The sequence below is a fragment of the Botryllus schlosseri genome, chromosome 8, assembly GCF_051294905.1.
Source record: "Botryllus schlosseri isolate E-star chromosome 8, Bs_hap1, whole genome shotgun sequence".
Taxonomy (NCBI): domain Eukaryota; kingdom Metazoa; phylum Chordata; class Ascidiacea; order Stolidobranchia; family Styelidae; genus Botryllus; species Botryllus schlosseri.
In genome coordinates, this window is record NC_137243.1 from 15,291,444 (window position 1) to 15,312,924 (window position 21,481).

Consider the following 21,481-nt stretch of genomic DNA (forward strand, 5'->3'; position numbering starts at 1 on the left):
TGCTACTTCTATTTGAAATGAGTGAAATTTATGACATTAGTTCAATTTTTACCTGAGTGATTGAATTGCTGATTCTACTTGTAACTGATTGAAATTCCAAATGTTAGTTCTACTTCCGCTTGAGTAGTTGAATACTTTGATCACATCTGGTCTGACCCAGTAGTGGCTCCAGCCCACAACCTACAGACCGAGAAGCCATATGCTCCACAATAACGCTATCTCATCTATCTTAACATTTAACTAGGTAGGCCTATCGAACTGAAATCTGAGATGCCTTACCTCAGTGGCTTGAATTCTCAGCTTCTTCGCGAGCAATTCCAAAACTGCGTTGGCAAGAGCTTTCCGTTTCTTGGCAAGCGTCTGCCGTACATTTTCAGTGTTCACATGAAATGCCCCGATGATAATGCTGGACGGAAGAGTGGTCTCCAATTTTTCCTTCTCAGCCAAATGCATGTCAACCTCGGCCTTCACTTGAGCAGCGGTATGCTCCTGGGCGTCAAACTCACTTTGAAAGTAAGTTGTGTAAGTGTACTTAATATTGTTTTCCAATGGTGTGGCGAGTGGTTAAATAAGCACTACGCATGCTACAGATATTCAATTTTCCATTAACTTATTATAGCGAATTCAGTTCCACAATGCGTAAGAGCATATGACTGCAGAGTAGGAAATTCTAAAAGGGACTGTCGATATGGTTGACAGTTTACAAAATTGCAACCATCAATCTTTGCTACTGAATAAAAATGACTACTATTGCAAATGATGCAGATTTTGGAATTATATTCTAGTATCGGCTACATCACCCGGCTGTTCTGAAATTGTGATGAAAATCCCTCCAAACACTACTTTGTACATGAAACAATTTAAAATGTCAAAAGTAGGGATATATCCATGGTGAAAAGTATTTAATTCGGCTACAAAACCTGTAAGTAGAAGTAGATTTACAATAGTACGTAAGTAAATTGTGCAAGTAAACCAAACTGCTTAAGCCCTCCGTACCAGAGAAGTACTTTGTTATTGACACCTATAAATTTGTGTGGGCCCGCGAAGACATGAAAATACGTAAATGTGGCCCCGAGATGACAAAGTACACCTGGCACTAGCACGTAAGCTTTCGATATTCATAACAAACGTGCAGACTCAATGGCGGTCTACTAGTTAACCTAATTTTTAATTAAACTATCTAAACAAGCCCACAACACAGTTGCATGATGAATTTTAGGACTTCCATGGAAATTATGAAAATTTACAGTCAGAAGATCAACGCAAGGTTATCTCTTGGGTAAACACTAAGCATATATACTTACGCGATGTATTTCTCAATATCGAGGTTGAACAGTTCCAAATATGGGATGTAGCAGCTTGCGTATGCTCGCAATGGGATTAACGCTTTCCGTATGGCGGTTCTAAAAGCAGGAAAATATCGTCATCTAAACTCCATAATGTGCCGATAAATAGACGAGTCCAATGATCTATTCTAATTCTGAAAGTATATACACTATTGATCGAATAATATTGACATTGAATACTGATCTGTATACAAACTCAACATCCGGAGCTATACTCAAATATAGGTTGTTTCAAGAAGTGGTATCAAGAATCGGGTTAACGTACCAGTCAAAGTTTGCATCTCAAAGACTATTTTACCAATAGTTTCAATAATGATGAGCATGTTCACCTGACTGTGTCTCTCAATTCTTCGACATGGGGCTCGTGTGCACCAACAGATTCCAGCAGCAACGTACCTTTCCAGAACAGCTCCAACAGCACAAACCGTTCTAACTGGGGCACGTGCTGTGTGGATCCGATTGCGTTGTCAAAAAGGCGTACTAAAACCGCTTCGAACGAGTCGTAAGAGGTGTTGTAATGAACTCCTTCCCCATCTACAAAACAGGAAAGTTATGCACATGTTATAGGTTATATATGTTATATATTGTGATAATCTTTTAAATAGGTGTCTGAAGGTACAAAATTTCAAATCGCAACTAACGTTCTCCTTGCCAAATTTACTCCACTCGAAGCTTTTCAGCTGACTCTCAACAGGAGCAAACGTCAGTGAATGCAGTTAACCAAATTATTTCTACAACCAAATTCGTATCTGTTATAATGTAACTGCTCGTTGTTACATACGGTTTAGGAGTTTGTGTGCTTGTCATTATTAAATTTTGTTAACCACACTGATGAGAGTCAGTAGTAAAGCTTCCAGTAGAATAAATATGGAAATATGAACGTATTGTTTGTTGTGATAATATTGTATGGAAGCTTAAAGAGAAGATGAGTTCTTATTTGCAATGAAGCTACTCAATAAAATAAAAATATGGAAGATTTTTGACCAGTCTGAGTCCGTAATTAAAACAAAATCACTTGCTAGAAATAGGAAGTAGAAGCATTAAAACAGACTATCATAATTATTGGATGATTTTATCACTTACTAAGCAATAAAACAGTTCGTGCACAAACTAGCCTAATCTAAAAATTGATGGGAATGAATGTTGATAAAAATTTTGAGTCCCTGTATGGGTGAAAGAAGACTTCGTGAAATGAGTACGCCCTATGTTAAGCGAGTAATCATGCCTTAAGCTTGACTCACCCATCAGAAGATCAACTACAAAGAGGGGATACTTTTTCGGCTTATATTCGGAAACGGTCAACGATTTCCCCCAATCCATCTCCTCCGCACAGTCCATCACTTGAATGCAAGCGTCCAGCACCATTTGCGTAAAGCTCACGAGCGAGTCTTGCACCAGATAACGCAAAGAGTCCTGCATGCAGAACTTCACCATTTCCATGTACTTGCGGAGCTTGGAAATGCGGTACACTTCCCAGTTGGATTCGTGGAGGTTGAACCATCCTTTGCCGACGTACTGGAAGCTCGTTCGCACCGCAGCTCGTAAGGTGGAGATCCACGAGTCCCTCAAGAAGAGTTGGACCTAGGTGGAAAATAGAGACTCGTTTTAGCCATGAAAGTTGTGGTGCAGAACCATTGTCGACCTTCTACTTACATGTCTATAACAGTGGTTTCTAACCGATGGGTCATGGCACACTGGTGGCCCACAGAGCATTTAAGTATTGAAATTTGGATACGTAAAAATATATATTGATATTGTCAAATTTATTCTACTTTAAGCTTTACGGCTGACTCACATTACGGGCGAACTTAAATAAATGTAGAGAGCGAAAGATGAATGTGATGAAATTATGACATGTACACAAGGTCATGTGAATGACACATTACAACCCACGGTTAACAGCAACTGGAAGAAATTCTACGGGACCTGGGACTGCATAGGCTATTCTACTGGTCGTAGGTGCTATACCGTTCACTGTTTCATCACAAAACATAGTTATTCTGTATTTCGAGGTGGGCTACCGACCAGAGTTGGATCAATTGTAATTTGTAATTGTAATTGAATGTAATTAATTACATTTTTCAATGTAATTGTAATGTAATTGTAATTGAAGCATTTTTATTTTGTGTAATTGTAATTGTAATTGTAATTTGACAAAAATTTTGCTCAATTACAATTTCAATTACATTAAATTGCTATTGAGACCTGACAAGCACAACATAAAATATTTGACTTATAATGCATTCTCTTTAAATGTCGACAAGGAATTTGGTGGATCCATTCGCGGAAGCCCTTGACTGCGCCCTTGCGGGCGAAGTTTTTTTTCATTTTTACCGCTATGCTGGCCTCGGCTGCCATTGTATACAATTTTTAGATTACTAACCAACGGATGGATTCGCAACACGAGACTCACGATTGAATACGCCGAGAAGCGAACTGCTGAGCCGGCTAAAAGCAGCAGAATTGATAGTCCCATAGCTGGCGATCCAAGCGTGGAAATTTGATTTGAATGGTCCTAATCGGAAGCTAGTGTCGCACTGATTCCGCAATAAAAGTATATTTCCAGGCAGTGGTACCACCCCAAAATAGTCGTGAAAGTCTGGGAATCGGCATTGTTCTGAACCATCGCTGGGCGTAATTGGTAATTGTTGTGGTCATGCTGCTGCAGCGCTCTCACTTTTCAGAACAGTCGGCCTTAAACGGCTATTTTGGACCAGTTACATTGCCCTGACAAGAATTTGTTTTGTATTTTCGGAATTAGTACATCAATAGCTTACGATAAAGACCAGATGCATCAAATTCGGACGCATGGATCGCCAGCTCTAGCACTACAAAGTTTGCTGCTTTTAGCCGGCTCTGCAGTACGTTCGTCGGTCGTTCATCCGTGACTCACATCTTGCGCATCTATCCGTGGGTTGGCAATCTACAATGCGATTTCAGATCACGATGCTGCATCGTTACTTCGTCTGGCTAACTAACCAGACCACTGGATATTATATAACGTCTTATCTGACAAAGCACGGTTTTGTTTTTACTCCTCATCCTAATTCCTACGTCCCTCGATAAAAATAATATTATTTCTTTAAGTATATACTATATACGCAAATCCAACACGTGTATATATTATAATACTTTTTCAACGACATACTGCACCCTATCCTTAATCCTAACCCATGGGAAATTAGGTAAATAACATTTTACATTTCCAATTACGTGAGCCATAATTACCGAGCATACAAAACACGCTTATATTACGTCACAATGACACCTTACATAGCATACAATGTACGCACATAAACGCATTTATTACTACACAATCTGAACTAGACTTGAATTGTTGTTAAATACGATGCTACGGTTGTCAAGGAGCACGGTTGAATTTATGATTATTCAATTACATGTTCAACAGCAGCAATTGTAATTGTAATTGTAATGTAATTGAAGCTTGCGAGGAGTAATTGTAATTGTAATTGTAATTTGATATTTTTAGCATGGAGTAATTGTAATTGTAATGTAATTGAAACATGCATGAAAGTAATTGTAATTGTAATTGTAATTGAACTGAAATAATGTAATTGATCCAACTCTGCTACCGACTATTTTGAAAATGGCGCGACTTCAAAATGGACCTCGACTATAAAAAGGCTAATAACCACTGCACTATAATAATATTCATTTTCATATCACGTCAGATCATATATATTTTATTATGCATCCGGAGCCAGAGTGGATATAGACTGGGTTTGAAGAATTTTGGCCAAACCCGGATTGTAGTCAAGTCGTGGTAGTAAGGCCCTTTCCTGGTTAAGCTGCGCCCAATTCTAGGATCCAACCTAAGAGCCGGATAGGATTTTGTTTCTAGGCAGCAGAACGAGTAACAATTCGTAGGCAAGTGGCATAATAACAAATTGATATGATTATGAGACGGAATCAAATAATTAAGTAAAGAGTACATCAACATGTCTGCAAACTTTCCATAAGCTAAGTAGGTTAACCCATAAGTTTAACGCAAAATAATGCAAGTCAGCACAGTTTTCCGATTACAAAATAACTGCGGCGTCCACTTTCCAGGTTTCCCCCTGATAAGTAACCTCACCTGGGTGTAAGCTTGCGATTGAGTCTGCTCAAATTCTTCCAATTTCAGCGACTTTGTCAACGTTGTGTTAAAAAGAGACATCACTTTCACCTTGTTGCATTCCGTATGCACCTGTACGTAATTGAGAAAGGATGTTATCGACAACGTGGGCCAGTCTAACGAGATACTTACTTTGCCGGACGCGACTATGGCTTCTACTCTGGTCCATATGGAATTGAACGCAAAGCTGTCACGCTGGTCCTCAAAGTCGTACTCGGGGATATCGATAACACAACCTAAATGCAAAAGATTATATCTAAATACCTAATTTATAGTATATACTGCTTTATAAGAGACAGGCATATATGTGGTCAGTAACAAAGTACTGTTTTCATATAGTCTTTGCCAATATTTACTTTTTGCACTTTTGATGTTTGTAATTTTTGTGTGTATAAAGATTTAATGTAGCCAAACATTATCAAGGGTTAAAATTTATAAATTCAAATACTAAGCAATATACACAGACCTTAAAATGTACTTATCACTCATTTCATAAATAATGACACATAATTTACCTAATTATATTTGATTACACAATAATCGATGCTGCGAATGATATGACGACATATAGCTCAAATCAAGACAATAGAAAGGATACAATTACATATAATCACAAAATATCTCTATCGTCTTTGTTGAAAAAGAACAACTGTTTCTGAAATCTATTTAAAGAAACACATAACTCTTTAGATATAAAATAAAGATGATACAATGTACAAGGTAGAGAGCATGAATGGTAGTTAGGTTTTCCAGTGAAATTCAGTAGGTAGGCTATCTTACAGAGATTATGACATACCTGTAACGATTGTCACATACCTTTGAGCGGAACGACTTCTTCCTCAACTTCCGGCGTTGTGATGTAGGCATACTTTTTCTCGTTGTTCGAAACAATTTTATCAAACACCAATTTATTCATGGTACGCTTGAAGTCCACATTCACCTGAGACTTCAGATTATCGACGCACTCCAGCACTCTAAAAACGACAACGCAATACATCCCAATTTTGTGACGAAACAAAGGTTGCACAATGCACATGCACAAACTCACACAGGATCGTCGGCACGTAGCAACGGTGTGGACAGTGCCCGGTTGGCCATCTCTTGAAACATGCTCTCGTCCAAGTCAAGGACATTGTTATCCAGAGGCATACAGTCAACATATAAATTGTATCTGTAAATTGTGCGCAGCGATTAAAAAATGACAGCCCGGCGTCTATGCAGCAGGTATACCATACACCCATTCTAAGCCATAAGAAATGAGTTATAGCCAATAATCACATTTACATGTAGAGGTTGGCAAAGTAGTCAGTGTTGCTATTCAAGTAGAAAAAAACACTGTCAATTTCTTCTCAATTACAAGTAGGAGTAGCAATTCCCCTAGACACGTCAAAACTACTTCAATTTGGAAAATAAAAGTAAAGGTCTGGAAAGAACTCAAGTCAGTAGTTTCTAAAAGTTGATTGGTTGAGAGGTCACATATTTTTAACAGTTAATCGCTGGTACTGCAGGAGATCCCTGTTCCCCTTTCCCTTCCCCTTTTAAATGAAGGGAGTGCGCAGGAGATCCCTGTTATCGTCCAACCATGAAATGTATATCTCGTAACCGAGAGACATCCTGTCCTAGAGTAATTTGCCTATAGTATAAAACTCCTGATTCAAGAGAATCAGACTCATTTGCTAAACCTACTGGTATCAACGTCTGAAATATATTCGTATGTCTTGTGTATATCTGCATCTTAAGAAGATCTCACCAAGATACAGGATTCCAGGTTAAGTAGTCAGCCAGCTAAACCTATCATACTTTGGTTAGCTATACTTCTACTCCCAGGAACAATAACTCTGTTTTGTTGCAGTACTACTTTCAAAAGAGGCTAATAATAGGCAACTACAAATAGGTAGATTTATCTGAAATATATTCCTTTATCCAGTTATCATAACACACAGGCTATTTCATGAGGTTCGTAGGACAATTTCATTCAAAAAACTGAAGCAAACTCATCAAAAAACTACTTTCTAATTAGGAAAATCAAGAGTCATGAAGTCACATGGAACAGCGGTTAAGATTTCTATGATCTTTTAATAACAGATGCAGGCCAATGTAGGAGTTTGGTTGAAAACTATTCTGAATGGTTTTGACTTAGTAATGTTTTTCTAACTTATCACAATCTTGTGGCGTTTTGAATTGATGAAATTATTAATAAACTGAACTGAACAGCATCGCTTGAGTTGGCAATCTTAATCACGACCAGCGTCGTAGCTGACGTAGGATCTGAGAATCCTGATTTACCTGATCAAACCCTCGGTGTGTTTCCGTAAACGATAAGCTTCCGCAACGCGATGAGCAAAGACAGCTGGATCTTCAGCGCGGAACATCACTCTGATTCTCGGAACCCAGTATTGGCCCAAAACGTTGATCCGTTCGCCTATCGAATGTTGACAAACAACGGTGTGAAATTGTTACACGGGATAAGTCCCATGTTTCAAATGTTCTATTTTACATCGTTTTTTTTCATACATGAATCGAAATACTAACCATTGTCATATTGTACCTACTTTTTTCAATAATCTAGCTGTCGTACGACACCCAACTCGGTAAATAAACAGCCCTACTCTAGTACTCTACATCTAGACCAGTGGTTCCCAACGTGGGCGATATCTCTCCCAATGGGCGATTTTGAGAAACAAGGAGGCGAAAATATCAAAGGGGGAGATATGTGGCAGAAACGTCTTGTGAAACATATTTAATTACCATGGCCAAAAAATGTACGTGAAGACGGCTTATTCTGCATCACTCGAAAAGTTGGTCAACTCAACTGAAAGTAGACCCGGAAACCGGTTCTCCGAGCACCTACTCGGACAAATGACCTTTTTTTAGTCAATTCACCAGCGATCAGGGTTAGGTGAATAACTTTCCTGTATATATGTCCTCCATGAATATTGCGGGGGGGGGGGGGGGGCTAAAATTTGTGTCAAGCTTGATAAGGGGACGTTTAGTCGAAAAATGTTGGGAACAACTGATCTAGACGCACCTCCAGTCGAATCTGGTGTGATGTGAGTTAACACTTAAATTAGATGAATACATTAGAACTCAGTTCGTCCTTTCACGAATATACAAAAACAGTAACATAATATAACAATGCAGGCCTGGAAGTATCCATACAGGCTACCTGTGTAGTGTGTATGGTATCTCCAATTGTAGTGTTACTATGAAAAATTGATAAGTTATCAGAATAGCAGATTATGAGTAGTCATATGCACAAGATAATATCAAAATAAATAAATAACCAAATACGTATGATAAAGAAGTTGCACAACAATATCGAGTAGCTGCATAGAGTTTGAATATTACTATATTAAATACATATGATTGAATATATTATAGGTAATAGTGACATCATAGTGATTGCTTTGCAGCACTATAGGAATTTTTTCTTTTTCCATGCATCTAAGCCAGTGGTTCCCAAACGGTGGGGAATTTCCCACTGGTGGGGAATTCAATGGTTTCAGGTGGGGAATAGACATATTTGTTCAAAATTATATACAGGACATTCTACATATTCACGGAGACACATGCGTAATTATCGTTACCAGTTAACTGCTCTGCAATGTACGTATCGATAATTATATTTCGTGTGGTTTACAAAACCTCATTTGTAACTCTGGATGGTCAATGATGGCGTCACAAACGCATCCGGCACGACTAGTTAGACGTGGAATAACGCTTTCGCGAAATTTTCAGCGTAACTGGTATCGGTTCACAATACGTTTTATGTTGCAGTTATAGGCGATTGTCTTGCGTACTGGTGTGGATGTGTGTCTTGTGTAGTCAAACCAGCAAGTAGCTGCTCTGTGATGACAAAAGTGTTGGGTAGTGGGGAACAGGACCGTAACTGCCGCACCCACACTAGCTCGAAGGGGCCCAAAATCATTTCGTGAATAAACATAAATTATAGATTTTTTTGTATATTGATGCCACTTTTTCAAACTTTTTTCGCGCTGGCGCGATTTAATATTGCCGAATATCTTGATTATTGGGCACCCTGACCCTTCCCACACGAAAATACGTAGAATTTATAGAAATGGAGACTTCGACATCGGCCATTACTGCGCCACGACGCACCAAGGCATACAAAGTTACAGGCCATGTAACATGCCACTCCGAGAAGTGTACCAGAACGATCAGTAGCGCGAAGACATTGGCCTAGAAGGAATGCCCTTGTGGTGACCGAAAACTTCGATATATATACAATATACACATATGTTTAATTGTTCATAGGCGGCTAATTGGCTGGCGCCGAATGTTCCTGTCCTGGCGATCTGAACCCCACAAGGCAAATGCCATCATGCAGGGAAAAATTACTGCCAGTAAAGCAATACCTATTTGAAATCGTGTGTGCCTTTTAGCTTTGGCGATTTCCATATCTTTTGACATAGCAGATATAGGTCACGAAATAGCATAATGCAACGAAGTCAATATACCAACGGGTCCGCCCGAAGATGTTTAATTCTTAGTTAGGGGTCCTACCTTTTCCAACACACCTCACTCAGCTCTACCGGTAAATCTGATTACGTGAGCAGAGAGGGTGTAAAATATTGATAGCAAAATATACGCAATTCCCGATCATATTGACCGATTCAAACATGAATTATATAAATTTTTCGCGCTTCGCGCATTTAGTCGAATTATGGCGACGCACTAAACAGTAGACCCAATGTAGCTGATAAGTAGAAAATGTAAAAAGTAAAAAAGCGTACAGGCTCAGGGGGGTTATGGTGGGTAGAAGCCCCCCAGAAGTTGGATTTATCACCCTGTGGGGGCCCAAGACCAACGTTTTTTGGGGGGGAGGGGGGGCTGACGAAGTGCTGTTACCGTCCTGGTGGGGAATGAAGGCTCGGAATAAATTTGAAGTGGGGAATGAAGACAAAAAGGTTGGGAACCCCTGATCTAAGCTAACACGTTCCCAGTACACACATATAATGGTGGAGGGGGGATTTCCAATATCTTCAGGTAGAATTCAAGATATGAACAGTTCGCCGTGTCGTAATTCGCATGATTTACCACTATGCAGTATGCACAACAATTATATATAATAGTGTTGCATGCAAGGGGTGATGAATACCATTTTTTCTGATTCCTCCATTCACAATCGGTTGAGCTTTGTCATCCAGCACCCTGCCGTCATCGTCCAGTTTTTGCACAAGCCATAACTCTGACGTCTCGTCGTAATCAAGGACGCCCACGTTAAACCATTTGTATACAATGCTTGGGTCTTTTGGGTCCTCTACAAAACATCATAAGTTGGTTTAGCCCTCCTGTCCGTAACAATGTTACAAAGACGTCTATATAACATCCCCTGGGTGTGGTCAGAGGTCGCCCAAGAATTCATTATATCACCGCATATAAATCTAAGTACCAGTAATGATGTCTGCGGCATTACCTAGTTGAATAAGTGAATATAATCCGAGGCAGAATACAAGGGTATGGACATTTCAGGCAATACCTTTTTATTTCCATAACACCAGATGCTATCCAGTAAAAGTGTGATAAAAATTGATTCAAGTATAAGAGAAGGGGAATCTATTATATCATCACAAATAAATCAAGGTGCAAGCAGTGTCGTCTGTGGCAGGCAAAACGACTTTAAATCGAGTCTGAAAAATCAGCGGCTTGTGAAGTATCTAGGAAATTGACCTTTAAAAAGTAGATTGGGATAGCACCAGACTATCAGATATTATTTTGCCACATTGCAATATACCATGACCAATGACCATATCCAGAATAGAGAATGTCGTTGAAAACGGTTCATTTCGAAACTCATTTATGTGCTGTAATATAGCGTATATTATATACTGCTCAACCGCCGTGACTATTTCAAAGGAGTCGATAAAAATATAAATGTTGCACATCCCCAACTGCCCATATATCCAATAATTACCTACTTCCACACGACAAAATTTGAAGAGCTTCTTGGAGGTACAGAACTTCAATATACAACTGAATAGTATATTCATATTGAATATGAATATACTATACAATTACGACAAAATTTGAAATTTCCCAAGTATTTTTAAAACTTCAGTTTTGTTACCTTGATTATATTTGTCCACAGTAGGCAAGAGTGCTTTCCCTGGGATTGGATGCCGCAAAGTGGGCGTGTCGTATCCGAGCGACAGCCATTCGTGTGGCGTCCTCGGGTCGTATTCCGAGTTGTCGAAGATATGCAACGGCAGAAAGGGGGGAAACGGAGCCGGGTCCGGGGATTTGTTGAGAATCACTTTGTGATCCTCGGGCTGTCTTTGGGGCATCAGTTTGTGGCTGTCTATGCCTTCTTTGGATAGGAGACTTGCGAGTCGCTGTCTTCCGTAGTTTCTCTTTTGCCTGATAGGAGAGAGGGAGAGAATCTTTATTTTCATCAAACCGAAATAGATAACAAACAGACAGCAATAATAATTATATGAAAAAATGTATGTACAGTATTCGGTATATGATGGGAATGATCAATATGACCATAAGGTCAACTACTCAGATCACATCTGCAATAAACAAGTAGACTGTCTCTAAATGATCTGGTTCTAAAAAACGTTAATCAAAAAGAAATTTAATAATGGTAGAAAACTTATAAAATTGGAAGCAAAGTCTGATGTGTACCCCTGTTATAATCAATGATCATGTTTGAGTAAAGGATCGCTACTGATGCGTGTCGTTCGACATCCTCCTATCTGTTCGTTACATTGCATTGTGTCTTATCGCCTTGTACATTGTGTGTAGCTTGTCCAGATGAAAATCATAACCCAATGTATTGTATTGTAACTTATCTATATATAACATACTTCGATATCCCTCATATCTACGGCGATTTTTTTTGACATTTTGTCAAAATTGTAGCGTTAGGTCAAAAAATTGTCAAAATTGTTTACAAAGTCAAAATTTTTTGCAAGCTGCATTTCGTTTTATTGTAGATATTTGCACTGTCGGTGAACTTATCATTTGACATTTGACATTTTACAGCTTGTAGCCTACTTTATAGGCTTACTGTTGTAGACGACCCATTGTCTGCTCATTGTGAATCATAAATGGTCAAATGAGACAAATAGGTTGACATGGTGTTATGCTCAAGGTACCGCAATATCCTAACTGAAGCAAGACGGCGTGGGCATTGGTTCTTACATCAAGAAGCGCATGATGAAAAATTGTGATATAAACAACACCAAGCGAGATAGTGTAATGGTTATGCGTTCGACTTCTCGATCGGTAGGTTGTGGGTTCGATCCCCGGCCGGGTCATACCAAAGACTCGAAAATTGGTATCCACAGCTATCCTGCTAGGCGCTCAGCAATCACGGATAGCATGGAGGAGAAAAAAAACGGGGGCGCCTCACGGCTGTATCACAACTCCGTCGTCAAAGCATCTCGATGGGGCAGGCGAAAAAGAATATCATATCTCTCTCTCTCTGTCAGAATGAAGCAACACAGTGTGTCACCAATGTTGACAGCCAACAACTGCTACTGATGACCGTTCTTTCTCCATTCTTGTCATGGAAACCTCATATTGATGCTCTCTGTACCAAACTGTCTGGTGCTGTGGGTGTCTTATATAGATTGAGAAAACTAATGCCTTGTCATGTTCTGCGGCTAGTATACTTTGCTATATTCCATAGTCATATGCAATATGCAATTTGTGTATGGGGTTCAGCATGTAAATCCTATCTTAGACCTCTAGAAGTTTTGCAAAACCATGCTGTTAGAGCCATCTGTGGATTTGGTCGACGTGAACGATTGTCACCAGGCTATAAAAAACTTGGCATTCTAAAACTGAATGATCTATATCACTACGAGCTAGCCAAAATGATGCATAAAATATACTACTCTAATAGGAAATTTTTCAAGAACTATTTCCATACATTTTCTTCGGTTCACTCATATGGCACTAGATCTAGCTCCCAAGGTAAAATAACATTACCTCAAGTTTCTAAGAAATTGTCACAAAACAGTTTCAACTTCAAGGGTGCCAAGGTCTGGAATAACCTTCCAGAAGAATATAGATCGATGCAGTTCAACCAGTTCAAGATCAAATACCGCAATTTTCTTGTTGAAAAATACTGAAATAGGTATAATTTGTAATGACTGTGATGTAATACTGTTCCACTTGCTACACCTTCCTCTGTTGTCGTTGTTGTTGTTGTTGAAAAATACTGTCATGGTCCATGATTTGCATTGACTGTGATGTAATACTGTTCCACTTGGTTCGTCTTCATTGTCCTTGCTTTGCTGCATATTTTTGCTGTGCACACTGTGTATTGTATACCAGTACTATGCTCGGATGCTTACTGCTGATTTTTCATGACTTTTATCTTTTGTTTATTTTTATGTCCATTGGTTAACTGTCATTATCGTTAGTATTGATCTTGCCATATTTACTCATTTATAACTCCGCTGGGTGGCGACTGAATCTAAGACCTACCGGTCCCCCGTCGTCTCCCAATCTATACCAATTTACATGTGTTTGTTGGTGAGATGAATAAAGCATACTGACTGACTTGGCAGGCAAGCTACTTGGTAAGGACAGACAGTTCCCACCAGAAATGAAGATAAGTAGTACAATCAAACGAGAACACCTAATTTGCATACATGAGGTCAAAAAATGTCAAAATCTTCCATTTTTAAGGTAACAATAAATCGCCCTACTCATATCATAACAATTTTGTGAGACTAATTAAATAATGTTTGAAAAGATATGAAATCTGCTGTTACTTCGTCCTAGTACTTGAATCACAACGATTTGAAGTTGAAATTAAAATGGACATGTTTCACTCAAAAAATCACGACAAATGATCTAACAAACATACCACTACTATTTCATCTAACATTAAATTTCGGTACACTAAATCAGGTGAACATTCCTGAATTAAAAATTCAATAAGACCAATCGCTCGAATGATTTGATATAATGCAAGACAGAATACAAATGTATTGAAATTTTTAGTAATACCTTTCTATTTCTACTCTGCGTGGAGTTTGTCCTGGTGGGACATAATACGGAGTCTGCACTTTGGGTTGCCATGCTTGCACGGGGAAATCTGTTTTGGTAGTTAGCTCGCTTGTTGGTCCGTACTTCTGTCTCTTGATCTGGCGATCGAACTCCTCATCATCGGCTTCAAACTTTGCAGCTGTAAGGATGATCAATATCACCCAATGGCCATAGATCATATGGATCGATAGTAGCCTATCATAGGAAGGTGCTCTGTAACTCAGTAGCAGAGTTGGTCAGCAATGAAGTATTTTTTCAGAGTACTGAAGAAGCTTTTACAGCTACTTGGACTACTTACCAGGGCTGTGGAGTCGGTAAATGTTACCACCGACTCAGGCTCCGACTCCGACTCCACACATTTTCAATATACCGACTCCGACTCCTGAGTCTTTAAACGTACCGACTCCGACTCCAGCATTATTACCAATTTACTTCGAAAGTTATATGTCAAATTGTCGGTTGAATGACTATCATACAACCATTAAACATATGCAAACATATGATTAACGGTGGCATGCTAAATTGTTTCACTGTGGCACAGAGGGAATTATCCACTATGCAATTAACATGACAGAAAGATTTCCTAAATATCCTTCCTTTTTCAGGTTTTTATAACATGGACTCTCTAATATCCTGAAATGTATGAATCATTCAAATATGGCAGATATCCAATCCTATATAATAAAAATGTAGATAAAAAATTCAAGTGTAGCTCTTGTGTATGAGTCAGCAACTAATAAAGAGATTGAACCTACTAATTTGTCATTGCACACTATACTGATTACAAGCACACACATTCCTACTACTAATATACATTGGTCATAAAATGGAATTTAGTTAAGTAGTCAAAGACCATAGCCTATGTCTACTAGACATTGTCTAGTCTACATGTACTTAATCAAGTATTCAAGGATTGGGACTTGCAGTCTTTCTTAATCATTTGTTCGGCCCAAACAGCTAAGCTACACTACATAATATTTTTAATTTTGTCAAGTGGGAAGCATCGTTTGGTCAAATTTACACCATTTTTACAATTTTACAACACCAGCCGATGCATTTTCTCTGTCACAGTATCATGGTATAATTCCAAAAATTGCATCAATTTTGACTGCATCGCGAAGACGCATATTGCGATTTTCTGCCCCTGTGCAACTGAGTTGTAATTTGCAAGTAATGTCTAATTTTATCTATATCAGGGGTGGGCAACTTTTTCGGCCAAAGGGACACATGAGATTTACGAACCATTGCGCAGGCAACTGGAATGTTGGTAACCTTTTTTAGTCGTCCGATAGGAGCGAACCGAATTAGGTAACATTTCAAACAAGACTTACATTAATACGCTCTAAAATAGATAACAACATGTCATGCAACTGTGCAGTGTGCAATCAGGCCCTGGTCGCGCAAAGCGCGAAATTTTTTTGCAAGATAATGACTGAATTATATCAATAAATATGTTGCTAACATACATTGGGGGTCGCATCTGTATACCACTGGGCTCATTTGGCAAGGACAGGATTATTCGACGTTTAGACATGGCAAAATCGCCGGTATCAGTGAACATGCCTCTATCATTTTGTGCAAATGTTTTGTAGACGATCTCGCTGCGAGTGCACAAGCGAAGCCGCATGTTGGACGACACGTTATCTCCTAATTGCGAATATAGTTAGACTCAATTCTGTGAATAATATGTATTTATAATTTTCAGAAAGGGGCTCAAATACTGAATGCAAGAAATCTAGTGACAATGAATCATGCGAAGTACCGAGAAAAATTTCAAGTCAAATAAAATATTTTACTTTATGGTCATATATACGAAGATTTGGGATAAATGTGGCTGGCCCCTGAATACGTCAATGCGTCAGAACTGTTGTTTCAGTCATCATCAAATTTCGCGGTCCTGCTAATCAAATTTTGGTTGGCCTTGCAATTGCACCTGATGTCATAAATAATTTCGAGAATTACCTCGCAGGCCACACCTAACCTTCTCGTGTGCCAAATTTGGCCTGCACGCCACGGGCTGGCCGCACCTGATCTGTATGGTTATTAATAGCAGTGATTGGTGGTACATAAAAATTCTATTGAAAATTCTTTGAAAGCAAATGTTTTCATGATAGAGAAGTTGGAGTCGGAGTCGGAGTCGAAGTCAGGGTCATTCTCACAAACTCCGACTCCGACTCCAGTCAGTATTTTTCCCACGACTCCGACTCCATCAAGCCAAAATTACCCAGACTCCGACTCCACAGCCCTAACAACACATAAATGTCTTCCCTCTAGTACAGAGAAGCTCACAAGTTTAGATAAATTGAAATCAAGGACACCTAAACCACAATGCTTGGATGCATCACCAATCCTATTATGATTCTGGTTACTTATATACAAGTATCCCTATCACCATGTTTTCCTCTTAATGCACCATTATTTAGTCCGTACTTACTATCTGGAAGGTGCTTCCTGGTAAGACTCTTCCACAGCAAATCCTGATATGCAGTGGGTCCGCTGTCGACATCCTAAATTGCAATTGAAATGTTAATTCCAGTCTGAAAGATAGTCCATCGATTTTAGCAGGCCCGTAACTGCAGCACCCCAAGCCCCCCAATTGTGGGGGGGGGGCGAGCTCGAAGGGGGCCCAAAATTATTTCGTGAATTAGCATAAATTATAGTGTGTTTTTTGAAAATTTGTGCAACTTTTTCAAAAAAATTCAGATCTAGAGTTGCCCAATATCTTTATTATTGGGTACTCTTCCCCAAACAAAAAAATACGCAACATTTATATAAATGGGCAAATCGGCGTTGGCCATTACCGCGCCACGTCGCACCAAGACATATAAAGTTTTAGGCCATGTAATATGCGACTCCAAGAAGTGTGCCAGAACGATCGGCAGCGAGAAAACCTTGGCCGAAAGGGACTGCCCTTATGCTGACCGAAAACTTCGTTATATATACAAAATACATATAGGTTTAATTGTCCATAGGCGCCTAAATGACTGGCGCCGAATGTTCCTGTCTTGGCAATCTGAACCTCACAAGACAATAAATACCATCCCGCAGGGAAAAATTATATGACAGTGAAGAAATACCAATTTGAAATCGTGTGAACTTTTAGTTTGATGCGTTTAGGCTATTCTATATTTTTTGATATGGCAGACAGGAGGTCACGAAATACCATCATGTAACGAAGTCATACCAACGGGTCTGTCCGCCGGAATATGTTTAATTATTATTTACGGGCTCTACAGTTTCGAAGACACCTCACTCAGCTATACCGGTAAATCTGAGTAGAGAGGACAAGAAATTCATAGCAATATATATGCAATTCCCGATCTTATTGACCGATGTATCATGAATTATCGAAAATATTCGCACCTCGCGCTGGCTCACGAAACGGCAAAAGCGAACAACGTGATGGGGGACGGTTTATCACCTTACGGAAGCCCATGACTCAAGTTTTTTGGGGGGCCTGACGAAGTGTTGTTTCGTTCCTGCCAACGGGTATACACCCGGAGATGTTTAATTATTATTGAAGGTTCCTACCTTTTCAAACACACCTCACTCAGCTCTACCGGTAAACCAGATTACGTGAGCAGAGAGAGGGTAAAAATGAATAGCAATATATATGCAATTCCCGATAATATTGACCGATTCAGTCATGAATTAAAGAAATTTCTCGCGCTTGGCGCGTTTAGGCCAGTAAAGCTAACCCCCTGAACGCACACCCAAGGTAGATGCCAAGTTGCGGTAAACAGCTCATAGCCGGAGGAGGGTCTGGGGGGCGAAGCCCCCCAGAAGTTGAGTTTATCACCCTATGGGGGGCCCAAGACCAACGTTTTGGGAGGGGGGGCTGACGAAGTGCTGTTACGGCCCTGGATTTTAGCCTCACCATCAGTTGATCAGAAGCGCCAGGGTTGATGACATCGGAATAGTAACCTCTTTGTTTCATCATAGAATATCTGGTGGCTTGGTCTGCGGTCGCGGCCGTCTGGAAAAGAGGAATTATAATTTATCGTGAACCTGAATGATTGGGATGTTTCTTGGATGGTTATTATCAGTGTTGGGACGACTCAAGTCTGACTCAATAAGATTTTGTCCCAAGACTAGACTTGATTCAAGTGCTCAAGTCAACTAACCTTTTGTATGATGTAAAGTTTGTTTGTTCGTTTATTTAGAAATTTCATTATTTCAAAACACCAATCAAATGGATGTAGTTTTATACAAGGGTTAATATTACTCGTCAACAAATGGTGCAGGCTTCAACTTTCTTAGGTTTCATATTCTATCCTATATTTTGGATGAATGTTGAGGCAGTACCTACAGTTTCCTCTGTAGTTTAGCAGTTCTATGTCTTAGTTGGCATTTGGCAATAAAAGCTCTTTAACATGTATAATTAACTCTTTATTCCTTACTCGATACAGAATAAATAGCAACTCGATCTGCATTTTAATCCTTTTGCAAAAGCTAAGATCTTTCAATTAAAAATAGGAAAACCCAGTTTCTCTTACTTGAGTTCTCGTTCTGGACGTGTGTTGTGAACCGGACGATTGTAACTTTCTCCGGCTTTCTGCCGAAGTCCGAGGTGGGTGTGGAGTACGGAAGCCATGACTGCTTCCTCCTGGATACCCGTTAGGATATCCGTTGAAGTTTCCGCTCATTGTAAGGCGAAGGGGTTCTCAGCTAATATCAACCTACCCTGATTACAAATAATTAGGATTAAATTGGCAAGCGTACCGAGAGATTATATTATCCAATAACCGCTAGAAAAGCATCTGACAGCCATTATTTATCCCACTGTAATTTCGCAACCCAGCATTGAGGTGCAGAACACTACACACATAATTCCAAACGTTTGTCACTGCTCGGGCATAGCTTGGTTTCCATAACAATCTTAAAATCAATGAAACAGTAAACACGCGCTCTATTGGACTGTTGAATACGCTACGTCGTACGCTAGGTGGCAATATAGCGAAAGCAAGAGAAGTAGCAAAAGCAAAACGGATGAATCTGCGATAAGTTCGGTTCGGTTCAGTTTATTATCAATTTTTATAAGTTCAATACACCAGAAAAATTGTGATACAATGCAAAGATAGGAATTTGTCGAACAACTTGGAGTAGTCTTTGGAATCAGACACCCACCTTGGCCATAGGATACAATATTTCATTTCCAGTAATATTTTGTGTTACGATTGTTGATATACGCTGTTCTTTTGAATTCTCTACTAGTTGCTGACGATTACCCCTGACGAGTGTCAGCCGAAAATATTCGGGCTCATTTCAATTTGAATATACTATTCAATTCCAGTAATATTCACATTACCTTATATCCAGGGCCGTAACAGCACTTCGTCAGGCCCCCCCCCCCCCAAAAAACTTTGGTCTTGGGCCCCCCATAGGGTTATAGACCTAACTTATGGGGGGCTTCCCCCCCCCAGACCCCCCTCCGGCGATACACTGTTTACCACTATTTATCATATTCATTAGGAGTTTGTTTAGTGAATCAGATTTTGTCGCCAAAGCACGCGAAACGCGGAAAAATTTCCAGAATTCATGATTGAATCGGTCAGTATGATCGGGAATTGCCTATATTGTTATCACTTTTTATCTTCTCTCTGCTCACGTAATCAGATTTGCCGGTAGAGCTGAGTGAGGTGTGTTTGAAAAGGTAGGACCACTCCATTAATAATTAAACATCTTCAGGCGTATACCCGTTGGCAGGAACGAAACAGCACCTCGTCAGGCCCCAAAAAACGTTGGTCTTGGGCTCCCATAGGATGATAAAATGACCCTCCCCCATCACGTTGTTCGCGTTTGTCACGAAATCATCTGTACTGTATTGTGAGCCAGCGCGAAGCGCGGAAATTTTCGATAATTCATGATAAAATCGGTCAATCAGATCGGCGATTGCATATATATTATGCTATCAATTTATTTTCCTCTCTACTCACGTAATTAGATTTACCGGTAGAGCTGAGTGAAGTGTCTTGAAAACGGGAGGGCCCGTAAGTAATAATTAAACATCTTCTGGCGGGCGGACCCGTTGATATGACTTTGTTACATGATGTTATTTCGTGACTTCCAGTCTGCTATATCGAAACATATAGAATCGCCCAAACGTAGGCTTCTAAACTAAGAGACGCACACGATTTCAAAATGGTATTTCTTCACTGGCATAATTTTTTTCCCAGCGGGATGGTATTTGTCTTGTGAGGTTCAGATTGCAAAGACTGGAACATGACGTCAGTCATTTAGGCGCCTATGTACAATTAAACCTATGTGTATTTTATATATAGAACGCAGTCTTCGGTCAGCATAAGGGCATAGACCTTTTCGGCCAAGGTTTTCTCGCTGCCGATCGTTCTGGCACACTTCTTGGAGTCGCATGTTATACGGCCTAAAACTTGATTGTAGGTCTTGGTGGGTCGTAGTGCGGTAATGGCCTAATACCCAATAATAAAGATAAATGGCTTCTTGAATTCGCGCGCAGCGCGAAAAAATTTTGAAAAATTGGCATAAATTTTCAAAAAATACTTTATGATTTATGCTAATTCACGAAATAATTTTGGGCCCCCTTTGAGCTCGGGCCCCCCCCAATTGGGGGGTTTGGGGTGCGGCAGTTACGGTGCTGCTTATATCAGGGGCGGGCAACATACGGATTTTGTCCGACCCGCGGACAGTTTTCTGTCTTACATGATAGTGTGGCCCGCGGCCACAGTCTTCTGAGATTCCCCACTACTTGCTTACATACGTCAAATTTTAGTGACTATATATGTCATTACTAGGGCAATTTTTTTTTGACATGTCAAAAAAAGTCAAAATTAGGTCAAAATTGTAGCGTTAGGTCAAAATTTGTCAAAATTGTTTACAAAGTCAAACATTTTTTGACCTCTGCATTTCGTTTGTATCGTAGATTTTGCGCTGTCAGTGAACTTGTCATTTGATATTTTGCAGCTTGTAGCCTACTTTATAGGCCTACAGTTGTAAA

General features: G+C 39.7%; 1 protein-coding gene and 1 long non-coding RNA gene across 4 annotated transcripts in view; one reads left to right on the forward strand and one right to left on the reverse strand.

Annotated features, from left to right (window-relative positions):
- The window catches only part of LOC145444853 (dynein axonemal heavy chain 1-like), a 103,720-nt gene extending 84,484 nt beyond the window's left edge, over window positions 1–19,236 (reverse strand). For all 3 annotated transcript variants that reach the window (XM_080322893.1, XM_080322892.1, XM_080322891.1), the window contains exons 1-15: window positions 19,005–19,236; window positions 18,386–18,484; window positions 16,943–17,015; window positions 14,470–14,647; window positions 11,570–11,859; window positions 10,601–10,762; window positions 7,768–7,903; window positions 6,530–6,652; window positions 6,298–6,455; window positions 5,614–5,717; window positions 5,443–5,553; window positions 2,588–2,927; window positions 1,676–1,880; window positions 1,305–1,403; window positions 280–505 (exon numbers count right to left, since the gene is read on the reverse strand). In XM_080322893.1, coding sequence (XP_080179019.1) covers window positions 280–505; window positions 1,305–1,403; window positions 1,676–1,880; window positions 2,588–2,927; window positions 5,443–5,553; window positions 5,614–5,717; window positions 6,298–6,455; window positions 6,530–6,652; window positions 7,768–7,903; window positions 10,601–10,762; window positions 11,570–11,859; window positions 14,470–14,647; window positions 16,943–17,015; window positions 18,386–18,484; window positions 19,005–19,154 — 2,454 coding nt within the window. In that variant the 5' untranslated portion in view covers window positions 19,155–19,236. The remainder of the gene's footprint in view (window positions 1–279; window positions 506–1,304; window positions 1,404–1,675; window positions 1,881–2,587; window positions 2,928–5,442; window positions 5,554–5,613; window positions 5,718–6,297; window positions 6,456–6,529; window positions 6,653–7,767; window positions 7,904–10,600; window positions 10,763–11,569; window positions 11,860–14,469; window positions 14,648–16,942; window positions 17,016–18,385; window positions 18,485–19,004) is intronic.
- The window catches only part of LOC145444856 (uncharacterized), a 51,779-nt gene that overhangs the window by 26,704 nt on the left and 3,594 nt on the right, over window positions 1–21,481 (forward strand). The window lies entirely within an intron of this gene.